We start from the raw sequence: 14,329 nt of genomic DNA on the forward strand, positions 1-14,329 counted from the left end.
AGTAGCTTCCAAGATAAGTTCTTTGAATGCTTCCCATTTTGAATTTGCTGTTGGTAACATCATCAGTTGGTCCCACTGTATAGAATTTAAGTACTGTCTCAGTCCATCGTAGTCGCCTTTACGGAAGCAATAACCCTTCCCTTTACCCCTAATGGTAGTTACCTCTTTCAGTAAATCCCACTTCAGCACACTGTGATCACTGCCACCTAGTGGTTCATTTATCTGCAGATTCTTAATGCATGAAGAATCACTGCTGATAATCAAATCAAGAGTATTACTCCCTCTAGTTGCCTCCCGAACATGCTGATGTAGAAAACAATCATCCAATAAATCCACAAAAGCCCTGCTAGTGTGTGAGTAACCAGCCCCCAAATTCCAGTCAATATCTGGGAAATTAAAATCTCCCATTATAAGACTCTCTGATTTACTGGCCCACTCTATTTCCCTGTACAGTTCCTTATTATACTCATCAGAGTCATTAGGCCTATAGCACACTCCTACTCTCAATTTGGATCTCCCAATGCTTATGTCACACCAAACTGACTCAACACTGCACTGTCCAGCGATGTCGACTGGCTTCACTTCCTTGGTTTTTATGTGTTTCTTAACTAATAGCATAACTCCTCCCCCCTTCCTATCCTGTCTATCCTTTCTATAGACGTTGTACTCCCCAAATTGCAGTTCCGCATCCCTTATATCTGTGTGACACCACGTCTCTGATATCCCAACAATATCTGCCTTTGATGTTTTGAGCAATACCTCAAATTCATCAAATTTATTTACTAAACTCCTAGCATTGGTGTACACGCAAGTATGCCTGCACCTGTTTCTATTCTTAGCTACCCTAACACAACCCATGTGTTTACTTGTACCGCAATGGCTCCCAGCAGTCTCTGAAATACCATGCATCTTGTTTTTCAGGCTTCTGCTCATTCTAATAGAAGCAGTGCAAGAATCTCTTTCACCTCTGCCAGTGGCTACTGTCAATCTATTGGTCTTTGTCTCCCCCCAAGCTAGCAGTTTTTCCGACCCACCTAACACTGCCTCGAATAGTTATTTTCTTGAGTCAGAATTCACGCTTGACAGCATATAATATGTTGGATCAGATTGGATTTTAGTTTTAATGGGGCAAAAACGATGAGGGTAAGAATGAGCCAGGAAGAATTTAAATTTATAGGAAAATTGAGATTTTCGTAACTTTTAAAAGTCTAGTCCAAAAGTTGTACATACGATATACTTCAGTAAATAAAAAGAGCAGTAGAAGAGAAAAATTAAGTTTCCTATTTTACACTGATAGCACATCAAATTTAAGAACTGCTGACACGTGGTCATTGTCGGATAAAATCTGACTGAGCCTAAAAGACTCAGCCAAATGGTTAAAAGTAATAAAACGTGCACTTCTAAAATTTGAACATACTGTTAAAACATGCTTAATAGATAAAATGGTGTCACATTGCTCGCACATAGGAGGGTCATCAGCGCACAGCAGAAAAGTGTGTCAGATAACTATGTCCTATGCGGAGCCAAGCAAGAACAACTTTCTTTTTACGACTCTGCGCAAAACAGACTGCCACAGCTTGATTAGGTTTAATCTGATAGGGTTTGTTTGATACCTGTCCTTTGCACGAATCTTGTCACTGAAAATAAATCTTATTAAGGGGTAATTTGCCTGTAGTCTCTATAGGGACTGAAAGGACAAGATTGTCCATCGGGTCCGAAATGATTTGGGTGTAGTGTCACCCATATATTCGTACACATAAAGTTCCAAGACAGCATCGTAATTTGTTTCATTCACTTCTATCTCCATGTTTTCATTTGTTATGGGCAGCGAGTCAGGTTTTTAGTTTCCTCCATATTATTTTTTCAAGAGGTAGAGCAGATTTTTCTCCATATAATTTTGTTAGGGTATCGATATGGGAGTGGCAGCTGACTGGGGTTTTGTACTGGTTTTAGAGTGTTCGTTAAGTAGGGCGCAATGGGAGGAAAAGATTATTTTGATGGAACTGTCACATCAGTTTAGTTTCCAACAGATTGGAGTTTAAGTATTAAATGGCTTATTGAGGTTCTCTTATTTGTATAGGCCCATTGTGCTGGCGTTGAAAAAGCAGATGATATCTTATAGATTCTGTAGGTTGTTTTGATATGTGGTGACTGCAGCACAGTACCCTCTTCCTTTCCCACCGATTGTGGGGAAACATTTGTTTTTGGAACATCTTGTATGTGAATAACATGACGGGGCCAAGAGTAACAACATTAAGGTATGCACATGAAACTCCTCGGTGCAATGTCCAGGTCAAAGTATATTTCTGAACGGCTTCCTAGTAGCTCAGTCCAGCCATCTCATAAACTGAAATTCCAAACGAAGGTATTGCTTCGAATATGATGTTGGATGGGGGGGGGGGATTGGAAATCACTCTCACCGAACGAAATAAAGAATTATAGGCCCTACTCACAACAGCAAGTGAGCGATTGTTTTATGGACCTCAATCCAGGTAGTATGTTTTCCTCTTGTCTTTGGAGTACGCAATAAAGGAGAGGTTAATTTCCCACATTATTTCTAGTTATTTGTGAGGTGCCACTTTAACAAGTAAGAAGAAACATAATGTTTTGAAGAAGTGATACCGTGACACATTATGTATTTCGTGCCTTAATAGAACACGTGCTCAAGAAGTGGCCCATCATGAATACGCACTCCACTGACTCACCCTAGGATGTCACCTGTGTCGATTTGCATGGGATAATTCCAAGTCCAGCGGAGGGATAGATATTCTATAAGCTGTTTGCCTTTTGCGCTACTTGTTTCTTAATCTACGAAACATTGATGGGATCCGAATCTTCAGAAGCAATGAAACATTTTGTCGTTTACAGAGGAAATTATATATTGGTTCACTGACAAGAAGGAATCTAAAGAGAATACAAATAATGGCGAACGCCCTCTTGTGGAATCTTAACCATGGATTATAATTCCATGGTTAAGATTCTGGTGCATAGTTGTGAAGCGTCTGAAGTTCTTTACTGCAGACACCTCACTCTTATGTACCAAGTTGAGCACCTTCCGCAGACGCCGTGTTAAATTACATCTCGGAAGACTGAACAGGGACTGATAACCGATCAAACCTCGATTTCATAGCAGCCAAGGACACTATATCTATTTGTGATTTGTTGCGAAAAGAAGTTTCAATCCGAAAAAAGGATAGCCAGAAAATTGATGATTGTTGAGCTTCTACTTAATACAGATTGTACGTAGTCTGGAGCCGAAACAATGATTGATAAATTCAAAATGAATCACCTTTTCGAATATTCTAAGAAGAGAAAATTCTAATGAGATTAGAGCCGAAAATCCTTCAGAATATTTGGATTTCTTGTTTACGGATTAGCCCTGATGATGTAGTTATTCTAGATGTTAGTGTCGGTTAAGAAGATTGCTCTAAAAGTATTGGCAGAATTATTGTTATCAAAAAAGCCCAAATAAAATGATTTATACAACAAGTTTGTGTCAACCAAATTAATATATTATTGTTCCTGCAAGTGTTACTGGACACGTATGCAATTGTGGCGATTCAGACTACAAAATATCCTAGTTTAATTTACTTATACTGATAAAAACTAGTTAAGAAGGATATACTGTAATTTTTGTCAAAACGTTTGTATCAGTTATTAACGTTGTTATCTCATTAACAAAGTTTCCTTTATTCCTTCCTCACTAAATGAGGGAAAGAGATCACAATTAAAAATTAATTGAATCCAGAAAAACCTATCGATATTAATAATGACTGTATGTATCCTACTGATTAGTATCCTTTATGCTCAAACATTTCTATAGACAGACTTGTATCAGCCATAATAGGATGTACATAGTTCATTAAAAACTTTTATCGTGGATTAATTATGTTGATATTTTCATACAGAGATGAAATAGAAGAACATAAGAAATCAATGGATAGCAGCATCAGGGATTACATTGACGCTTTTTTAATAGAAATGCAGAAGAAGAAGAAGAAGAAGAAAGAAAGGTCTTCATTTCATGGTAGTGAATTACTAATAAGACGTATCATAAAGCCATTAAACATATAATTTATAACTAACTTTTCAAAATTATTGTTCTAATATAAATAAACAAATTTTAGAAACTGATATTACCCTTCTACTACTTCGAACTGACTCTACTCCGTGAGAGTAGAGTCAGTTCGAACTTTTCATTCATTTAGAAAGTTAGGGTTTCCTTCGTTCTCTGAATCGCATCAGAGAGTGGAAGTAATGTATTCTTAAAGAAATAGTTGCTCTCATTAGTAGTGCAGTGCATATATGCACCGCCTTCCCCACATCGGGTGGAAAAGGCTAGGGCTCGAATCCTGTCAGTAATGTGAGGAATGATTATTGGCTTTTATCAGTGTTGGAGTTAGTCGGTCTCAGCCAAGGATTGCATGTTTTTCTTCTCCTGAAACCTCCTCTTTCTCATTCAGCAAACAGCAAATGGACCGTTGAATCCACGTAATTTACGGGCATAAATATATACAGCGAAATATGGTTTAAATCACTATATATGTCTAAAACCCCTACAACAACAGAGTTATTTTTCATATATTGAAAGAAATAGTCAGTTTCGACGGAGGCTGTAATTCACCAGTTTCAGGGAAAGAGGAACAGGTACCTGTCCATAAGTTCCACATAGCACATGAATCACACTAGCACGTGAACAAAATTTTATAGACACAATACGATAAAAAGTCTACAATAATTTAGTATTAATATCCGCAAATTATCCAACAAAGCAAGTTTATATAGCATCAATAAAAAAACAATCCATTTTCTATTCATTCTTTCCAATAGTTTGTCTAGTTCTTTCTTGAATTTATTTAAGCTATCAACTTCCACAACAACAACAGATGGAAGTTTGTTCCAGCAATCGACCACTCGTTGGCCAAAGAGGGAAACTTCCACACATTTATTCTGCGACGGTCCTTCCCCAATTTGAATTTATGCCCCCTCATGTGCATAGTCTGAGCAAGGGTAGGAATTCCATCAGAATTGAGCTTGCTCAATCCATTCAAAACCTTAAACATCTCAATCAGATCACCTCTCTAGTGCTTAGTCTACAGAAGCTGAAATTTGCAGAACTGGAGCCTTCTTGCTAAGACCAACCCTTTGATCTCCTCGCCAATTTCGTTACCCTTCTATGTTCTGCTCCAGCAGCTCTACGTCCTTCTTAAAATGAGGCCTCCAGACATATATGTAATACTCAAAATGTGGTATCACCTTATAACAATGAATACTAATATTCCTGTATATCATTGACAAAACCATATGTGCTCTCCGAGCAGCCTGTCTGGACTACTCAGAAAACTTCTTGTTTGACTGCACATTTATCTTCAAGTCTTTTTCATTTTAAACTACCCTAAGTGTAGGACCATACAGTTGGTACATAAATCTTGGATTACTGCTACCCACATGCAGTACTGTTCATTTGTCAATGTTAAACCTCAATTGCCATTTGTCAGCCAAACTGACTGATTTTTCCAGACATTTTTGCAGTAGCTGGGGTTACTGTCATTGATCACTTGCAAACCTTCGTATCATCTGAAAACTTATAGATTAAGCCTGATATACATTCATCACTATTATTAACAAATAGAGAAAACAACAATTGGCCTAGCACCAAACCCTGGGGGACTCAGTTAATAATGTTAGTCAACGAAGAACAGTTTCCATTGATAACAATTCTATGTCTTCTCCCACTCAGCCATCCCTTTATCCATAGCAGCAACTTACCCTTAATGACATATTGCTCCAATGTGTGCAGTACTCTTCCATGTGCAATATCAAAGCTTTCCTAAAATCCAAGTATATGATATCAAATTTATTTTTTGCATCCATTTCCTTTGTGATTGAATCATAGTATCCAATCACTCTGGTCAGACAACATTGCCCATTGACAAACCCATGCTCTGACTGATTATGATTGAACTAGTGTCCTCATTGTCCTGCATTACTTCTTTAACCAGTGACTCCATTATTTTCCCTGGAACAAAAATTAAGCTAACAGGTCCGCAATTAGGCGTGTCATTCTTCGATCGCCCTTTTCGAATTGGGGATATATTCGCATATCTCCAATTCACGTGGTTTTCCCTGAATCAAAAAATGCTCTGATAGTTATGGCTAAGGATGTGCTTACCTCCTTTGCTCCCTGTCTTAATATAATTCGATAGATCTCATCCACCCCAGGTGCCTTGCTTACTTTTAACTTCAACAATTCCTCTTCCACTTTCCTCTCAGTTATTACAAATCATTAACCTGCCGGTTAGTTTGAAAAACCTTTGGTATCTACTTTTCTAAAGATTTCCTCATATGTGAATGGTGAATCAAAATACTTGTTAAGCTTGCTAGCAACACGAGTGGGATCATCAACAGTTGAACCATCGATTATATAAGAAAAGAAGACTTTGCATATTTTTCCAAAGATTTCTCATAATCTGCCTTAGCTTGCCTAATATTCTTATTGACTTGACTGCAGGCTAGTTTATGTCTACTAGCTTCTGTAATTATTTCCTTAAATTAGGTCCATTATACGGATTAAATGAACAGCTGTTTCTTTTTAAAATCCTGCTGTCCATGAAAATTTTAATACATCTCGTATATTCTTAGTCTTGATAAAGTATTAGTAAAGATGAACTAAGGAACGTGATAAGAAACTATTGAAACAGTCAAGTCTCTTAAAATAAGATTCACAATTAAGGAAAATTAAACAATATTTAACGTGATCGTAAATTGTAGATTACAATAATGATAATCGTGTGTATAAACAAGCTAAGGTTCATTTCTCTTTTAGAATGGATGCTGAAAGGTAACATTGTTTCCATATATAATGCTGGTACAGAGACAGTAAGTACAACTATTAGCTGGCTAATCCTTTTCGTAGCTAAATATCCAGAACTTCAGGGAAAGATTCAAAAAGAATTGGACGAATTCATTGGGAAAGACAGACTTCCTTCTTGGAGTGATCATAAACAAATGATATATACACACGCAACTATTCTAGAAATTCAACGATTTTGTAATATAGTTCTACTGAGTCTTCCAAGACGGTAAGCAGGGTGATAATTCTCAATCTATTTGTGAAGTTATATAAAAATTGCCAATGTTTAAACTTTCCCAATGGGCGCTTGTTCTTTACTGGTGTGTATTTTCGTATACCAGGACTCGTCTTAATTATCCATTTTTGTTTCAAATGGATAATTAAGTTCCAAACAAATGTTCTTATACTCGGCACGAGTTAGGCGCACATATTCTAGAAACCAGCATCTGCAATTTTAAAACCTTTTTTGAACATTTCTACTTAATTTAAAATAGCTTTAATGCCATTCCTTATGCCACATTTATTTAAATGTATTTAAAATAAATATGAAACATGTTTATTTTAATTGTGTGCTAAACTGTAAATTTAGTATAAGAAGCGAATTATTTATCCCACTTCTGTATATATAAAAATTGAATCATCAACAAATATTAAATAATTTCTTATCTTACTTTTTAGCACAGTAGAAGAAACCACCGTTGCTGGGTACAACGTCCCAAAGGATACCATTGTAATTGCAAACCTGTGGTCCATTCACAATGATCCTTATTACTGGAAGGAACCAGAAAAATTTATGCCCGAAAGATTCATCGCAGCAGATGGAACGAAAGTTATTAAATCAGAAGCTTTTATTCCATTTTCTTATGGTAAATATCTGAACTTTGTATCAAAGATATCGTTTAGAATTTATAACCTTAGTTAATCACTAATTTTACTGTCGGTCACATAATAAGACATTCTTAATTTTTTTAAATTTCTTAATCTGAGTAATTCTTAATTATGCCTCAGTTTTTTCAACAACCAATATCCTCATTGTTTTAATAATATCATCCGTTGTTTTTTTAAGATCAGAATTCAAAATAAAACTAGAACCTCAAGTACCAGTTGTCCACACTCAGAGCAGGGAAACTACCACTAGCATCAACAACTTCAACATTTTTTTTTAGTTATTAAGAAGGATTCTTCTTTTCCTTTTTTTATGAAAACCCCAAACACGAGAAGTATTAGAATCTATAGTACTTAGTACCGTGCTCGGGTTGGAGGTTGAGAAGACGAAACAAGTATTTGTTAATATTGGACTTCAACTTCTGTAGACTGTAATTTTCAGGAAATACGTAGGAAAGAAGGTTGTTCCAGAAAATGGAAGTTGAATGAAAAAACTAGGAAGATGAAAAGTTGGTTCTGTGAGTTTGACGTTGGACAGTAAATGGATGTTGGCTGGTGGCAGCACGTGTTCGGACTGTTTGGAAAGAGAGAGCGGGAATTATAGAAGCCAATTCAGAAGAACAGAGCCCATGGAAGTATCTGTAGAAGAGGCATGTAGCAGAAACAATGTCTATGAGACAGGGATGGAAGAGACTCTGTTAGAGAGGAGTCATTAATTAACCTAACTGTCCTCTTCTGAATGGAATTAAGGAGCCTGAGAGAGAGGTTTTGGGGGCACCACCCCGATGTGGGAACAATATTCCATGGTAGAGCGGATTTGCGATTTGTACAGAGTGAACAGCTGTGTGCAAGAAAAGTAACTCCGAGAGCGAAAGAGAAAACCAAGTTTTTTAGATGCAGAGGAAGCAATATTTGTAATATGCTTATGCCAAGAGAGATTAGGAGTCAGAGTAATCCCCAAAAGAGATATATCATTTTGCCTAGAAATCGGAGTGTCACCAAAGATAAGCATAAGAGCAGAAGAATCCTTTTTTGCGAGATATAAGACAAGACTGAGTTTTAGAAGGGTTGAAATCAACTAAGTTGTCTTTGCCCCACTGGAGAATTACCTGAAAATCGGGATAAGGAATTGATATTCGAGAAGTTGAAGCTGATTAAGCAGGACAAGGTTTCTCAAAATGGGAAGTGGAATGCAATGTGCTATCATCGGCAAAACTATGGATAGGATTTTCAGTCAATGGAAGAAGGTCATTAATATACAAGAGGAAAAGAATGGAGGTAAGAACTGAACCTTGGGGAACACCGGCATTAGTGGAGTACTTAGAAGACAGAGCGCCATCTACCATCACCCTCAGTAAGTGATCAGAGAGAAAACTGGATAACCAATTACAAAAAAACAGATGGCAAACCGTAACATGGAAGCTTGTTTAGCAGACCTTTATGCCAAACACGATCGAAAGCCTTTGACATGTCGAGAGCAACTACTTGTGTTTCTCCGAACTTTTCCATTGAATTTGTCCATAAATTTGTAAAATAAGCCAGAATATTACCAGTGGATCGACACTGACAGAATCCATACTGGCGATCACTGACCAGACGGAAGGTTTCTAGGTAGTTTAACAGTTGGCGGTTAATTGATTTCTCCATTATTTTGGAAGAAGTAGAAGTAATTGCAATGGGACGATAATTGGATGGGAGGGATTTGTCTCCCTTTATAGGAACTGGCTAGATATGAGCAAATTTCCAAGCAGAAGGAAAAACACCTTTGGAAGAAGAAAGTGAAAACAGGCGGCAGAGAACAGGAGTAAGTTCAGGAGCACAGGAGGATGGAGATATACCATCCAATTGAGTCATTGAATGTAGCTTGTTGGGAATCGTGGGAGGTGTTTAACCAAGATCATTAATACAGGAGGTGGAACAAAAATGGGATGCTGGCTGGTCAGCTTTATCCTTGGATAAAGTGACAACAAAACCATCCGGTTTTGACTGAGGTGGGAGCAAAGGTTGCTGCCAATAGCTTTGGCAGGAGACCAGAATGCTCGGCTACCATTAGGGCAAGAAGCAAGTTTTCTACTCTTAACCTGTTCAAAATCTAGTTTGGACTGATTAATAACTGCTTTACAATTATTGAGAGCTTTTGTGTAGGCCGAAAACGAAACTGAAGATTTCGAAACAAGCCAATTACGATATGCAACAGTTTTCTCTTGAACCACCTTAGCACATTTATTGGAAAACCAACGTTTAGATAAAGGACGAGATTCTAAACTGGAGTGTGGAATAAAGGATTCCATTCCTACAAGAATTATTTCACTGACACGATCTGAGCAAACGTGTACATCAGAGTTTTTGAAACAGTATTCCAACCAAGGAAAAGAAAAAAAGAACTCTCGCAAGTCATCACATTTTGCACTCTTGTAATGCCAAACAACACGAGGTTGGGAATAGTCACGAGATAAACGCTCCATTGGAGAAGAGACAATCAACAAGTTGTGATCTGAGGTGCCTAAAGGACCACTTACTTCGACCGTGTACTTAGAAGGGTTGTTTGTGAGAAAAAGATCAAGCGTATTGGCTGTATGATTAGGATTATCCGGTATTCTTGTAGGTGAATGAACAATCTGTGCAAGGTCATTAGTAATTGCAAAAGCCTCAGCATCTCGAGCAGCTGAGTCAGTGTGACTAGAAAACGGAAGCCAGCTGGAGTTGTGAACGTTAAAATCACGAAGGAAAATTACCTCACTGTTAGGAAAGTTGGACTGGAGAAAGTCAAGTTGCAAAGAGAGGAAGTCAAAGAGCTTCAAGTGATTAGTGGAATTGGGAGAACGGTAGAGAAAACTGATGAATTTGACACAATGAGGTAGAGAGATTTTGAGCAAACAGAAGATCGAAGTGAGGCGATTCCAAATTACCAAGTCTCTGACAGGGAATATCGGAACAGACATATGCACAAGTACTACATTTGAGGCGAAAGGAATCATACTGCGAATAATTTGGGCAACTGGGATGAGCAGTAGTTGAATCAACGGATAACTGAGATTCTGTGAGAAAACGTACATGCGGTTTGACAGAATGCAAGTGGAAATGGACATCGTTGAGGTTAGAATTGAGACCACGTATATTTGTGAAATGAACTAGGAATTTTTGGGAGGTTTAGGTCTTTTCGCAGATAGGCCTACTCTATTAGTTTGACAGTTCATGGTGTATTCAATAGTAAGAAAAAGTGGGTGGGGGAGACATGCTGAATGAAGTAATGAAATATTTGAATATGGCGTACACATGGTAAGATTATACCCAGATCCTTGACTTAATGTGGCCTTGACAATGACCCCCGCATACACACTACTGGGACTCCCTCCAGTCACTATCTGGCAGAGTAGAGGTAGCAAGATTATACACCAGCTGATCCGGAAGCTTCCTACAGAGTTACCAATAGGTTCAGTCCAGTGTACTAACTAGCGGCCGGCCTGCGAACACCGTTTTAGAGCTGTACCTTCGAAATGTAAGGAAGTTTGGATCTCGCCACGATGTTCATCATAACCTCAAAAGTCATCAATCATACGGCATGATGGAAGAGATGGAGAAGGGTTGACTGGAACTTAACTCTATAGAGTAGACATGGGTTCCACCACTTCAAGTCTCCAATAAGCAAATTGGTGGTATTGCCACCGGTTGATGAGAGTCATCTACCACCTAGTACTGCCTGGTAACACAGAGGGGCGGCAATCCTCCATGTGGTGTGGACGCCACACCTCGACCCTTGCTTGCGTTGGTTCACACCTGGGTGGTTACCCACCGTGTGCATGTGCATAGTGTGCATAGTGTTAGGGTCAGGCGCCACCTGTGATTTCTCACATCTGCGCCCGTGTGCATGTGCATGGAGGTTATACCCAGGATTACTAACAATTCCACCATCGTGAAGTGCAAGCAGATAATTTGGCTGTCACAGACCATCCGGACTTCGCCGAAATTGGAGGTCCACTTGACTTGAGTGTCACCCGAATATCAGTTCCATCAGCGTTTTCGACTCCCACGTAGCAAGTACAACTTAGGTGGCATACCTGAGAGAATATCTGTGACAACATCAAGGACCTTCTAAAATTATGAAGTGTTAAATACTTCACTACATTGCAATAAAACAGCAAGCATAATTAATCAACACTTTAGGCCAGTCACAAATCACAATACAGTTCAGAAGGCGCCTCCGTAGCCAGGTGGGAAGGAGCAGCAGTGCATAGCACACGCTTCTTGATTAGACCGGGGTTCGAGCCCGTCACCACCAAATATGGAGGATGCGGAAAGGTCAGGGAATGACCACCGCATATCCCGGAGCAATATGGCCTTAGTTGCTAATGCTCCTAAAAACCAAAACAACAAACAAACAAACAAACAGTTCAGAAACTAGGCTTATCAAAGCCCTCCTGCGAAACAACTCTAAAAAATATGAAGAATTGGCCCCGACTACCTAGCAGAAAATGGCCGCTAAAAGCAGCCAGTCAATTCTGGGCTCCTTTTCATAGTATTAATCATCCCTGTCGTTATAAATATCGAAAATATGCTACGTTAGCAGATGATCTCAAGCTTCTCACATAGATCGCTTCAATAGATGATCATCTCACAACTGAACAAACCTGTACAACTACCTCTGATAGATTAATCCACCTAAGTCTGCAGAAATGCTGTTGTTGTTTTCTCTCTACCTTGCCCAGGTTGTTATTCAGTCCATTCTCAATGGTGAAGACAATCCAGTAGTACCAAAAATTAAAAGCCCACAGACCTTGGAGAGATGTTTGACCCAGAGCTTCGATTCAACTACCATCTCGAATATCTTTTCCCGACGGCTGGCGTTTTAAGATGCCGTGCGCGTCAACATCTGCTGTATGGGCAGGATTGCACAAGTACCAAAAGACAAGACACATCAGTATCTTTTGGCATTTGTGGCTGCACATTTCTACGCATAAGGCTGAAATTTCTATGCATGCTTCACCTAGCATCAGCGATATTTGTGAAAGGAGAAACCCTCCTTTTCGATGTTGCTGCATTACCAAGTAGATTTATGTACTGCATTGTCAATCCAGCAGCAATTGAACGTGGAGGGAATGCTACAGTACATCTGAAATATTCATTTTTATTTAAATATTGCAATATTTGCTGCATTAATACACTCACACGAGTATCTTATTTATCTAGTTTTCAATACTTAGATTCAGTTCATCTAGAGTATGCGGGTTGTTTGGATAATACTTATTCTTGAATACAAGATATAAATTAACATCTTAAAACAATTTCCTGCATATGTGCCCTCAATCCTTTATTTTATTCATTTCCTTTAGGTAAAAGATCCTGCCCGGGGGAGAAGTTTGCCATCGTTGAAATTTTCTTATATACGACCATGCTTCTTCAAAAATTCATAATTAAAGTTCCTAAAGGTCAAGTATTAGACATTGAAGGCAATTTGGATATCATAAATCAACCGAAGCCGTATAAAGTATGTTTCGAAATTAGAAAATGAGACCAGGATAAGCAACAGTTTTCAATCCAAAGAAACAAGTTCTCTGGTGTTTTATTTAATCTTGTACATTTTCAAAGGTTGTTCATTTATTGAATTAATACTTTTCCTTACGCCATTTTGAAATCAAAGGAGAAATTACTGTAGTTATAAGGAAAATAAGTCAAGTAATTCAATGAATCATATCAAGTTTATTATCGCGTCCAATTAATAATCTAATATGTTTTATGCATTTCAAGAAGTGCAAGTACATTTAATACATGCAAACATTATCTTCGGGTAGAGTTATCATCTTGTAATTAGATTATTTTTGTAAATCTTTATTTATTTCTTGCTCAGCGCAGGTTCATCAATTTCTAACCAAATGCACAATATCTTTATGGAAGATATTTTTACCTCGCAGTCCTATGAACTCCAAAATTACACTTTGGAAACTGGTAGAGATCGTTAAGCAAGATACGATGTAGTACACGATGGGAGTTTGTCAATCAATTCGGTCCTGGAGAAATTGTGTCAAGCTCATGAAATAGCATTTTACGAAGCATAGTCTGTGTATTTAACGCAGACTCATTTTACAAGGCTAGGATATAGTTAATTGGAAGAAAAGGACGAATATTCGCTGACGCTATCGACTCATTATTAGCTTTGTCAGAAAACTGCTAGTTTGTGAGGAAACACAGACGAACATTTTAATGTCAGCCGTAAACAGGCTTCCGGCTACCATTAAACTTGATATTCTGTGGCGTTTTTATTAGGTCATGCAGCTGAAGACTGGAAATCAAAGTGTGAAAAAAGAAGGCCTCTTGGAATGCTCCTGGGTCAAGGAAATATATGGGCCACGTGAAAGTTACTAAGAGCACACACACACATGACGAATTTGAAATATTCCTCAAATCTAAGGATGCTCTCATAATTATGGCTAAGTTTTGCTTACTTCTCTCGCCGCATCCTTCAATATAACTGGATAGATTCCATCAGCCCCGGGTGCCGTTTGTAAGTTTTAAGTTCAACAATTTCTCCTCCACTTTACTCTCCGTTATTACAAAATCATTTAGCTTCCTGTTAGAGTTTAATAAACTTCTGCT

At 38.2% G+C, this 14,329-nt stretch overlaps 1 protein-coding gene across 1 annotated transcript in view; it reads left to right on the plus strand.

Annotated features, from left to right (window-relative positions):
• The window catches only part of LOC150088504 (cytochrome P450 2J4-like), a 41,511-nt gene extending 28,264 nt beyond the window's left edge, over positions 1 to 13,247 (plus strand). Inside the window, exons 5-8 of the mRNA XM_090370199.1 lie at positions 3,909 to 4,027; positions 6,827 to 7,082; positions 7,532 to 7,719; positions 13,069 to 13,247. Of these exons, the coding sequence (XP_090226325.1) occupies positions 3,909 to 4,027; positions 6,827 to 7,082; positions 7,532 to 7,719; positions 13,069 to 13,247 (742 nt within the window). The remainder of the gene's footprint in view (positions 1 to 3,908; positions 4,028 to 6,826; positions 7,083 to 7,531; positions 7,720 to 13,068) is intronic.
• Positions 13,248 to 14,329: the final 1,082 nt, after the last annotated feature.

The sequence above is a fragment of the Mastigoproctus giganteus genome, chromosome 3, assembly GCF_048544385.1.
Source record: "Mastigoproctus giganteus isolate SK-2022 chromosome 3, ASM4854438v1, whole genome shotgun sequence".
In the NCBI taxonomy this organism is placed as follows: domain Eukaryota; kingdom Metazoa; phylum Arthropoda; class Arachnida; order Uropygi; family Thelyphonidae; genus Mastigoproctus; species Mastigoproctus giganteus.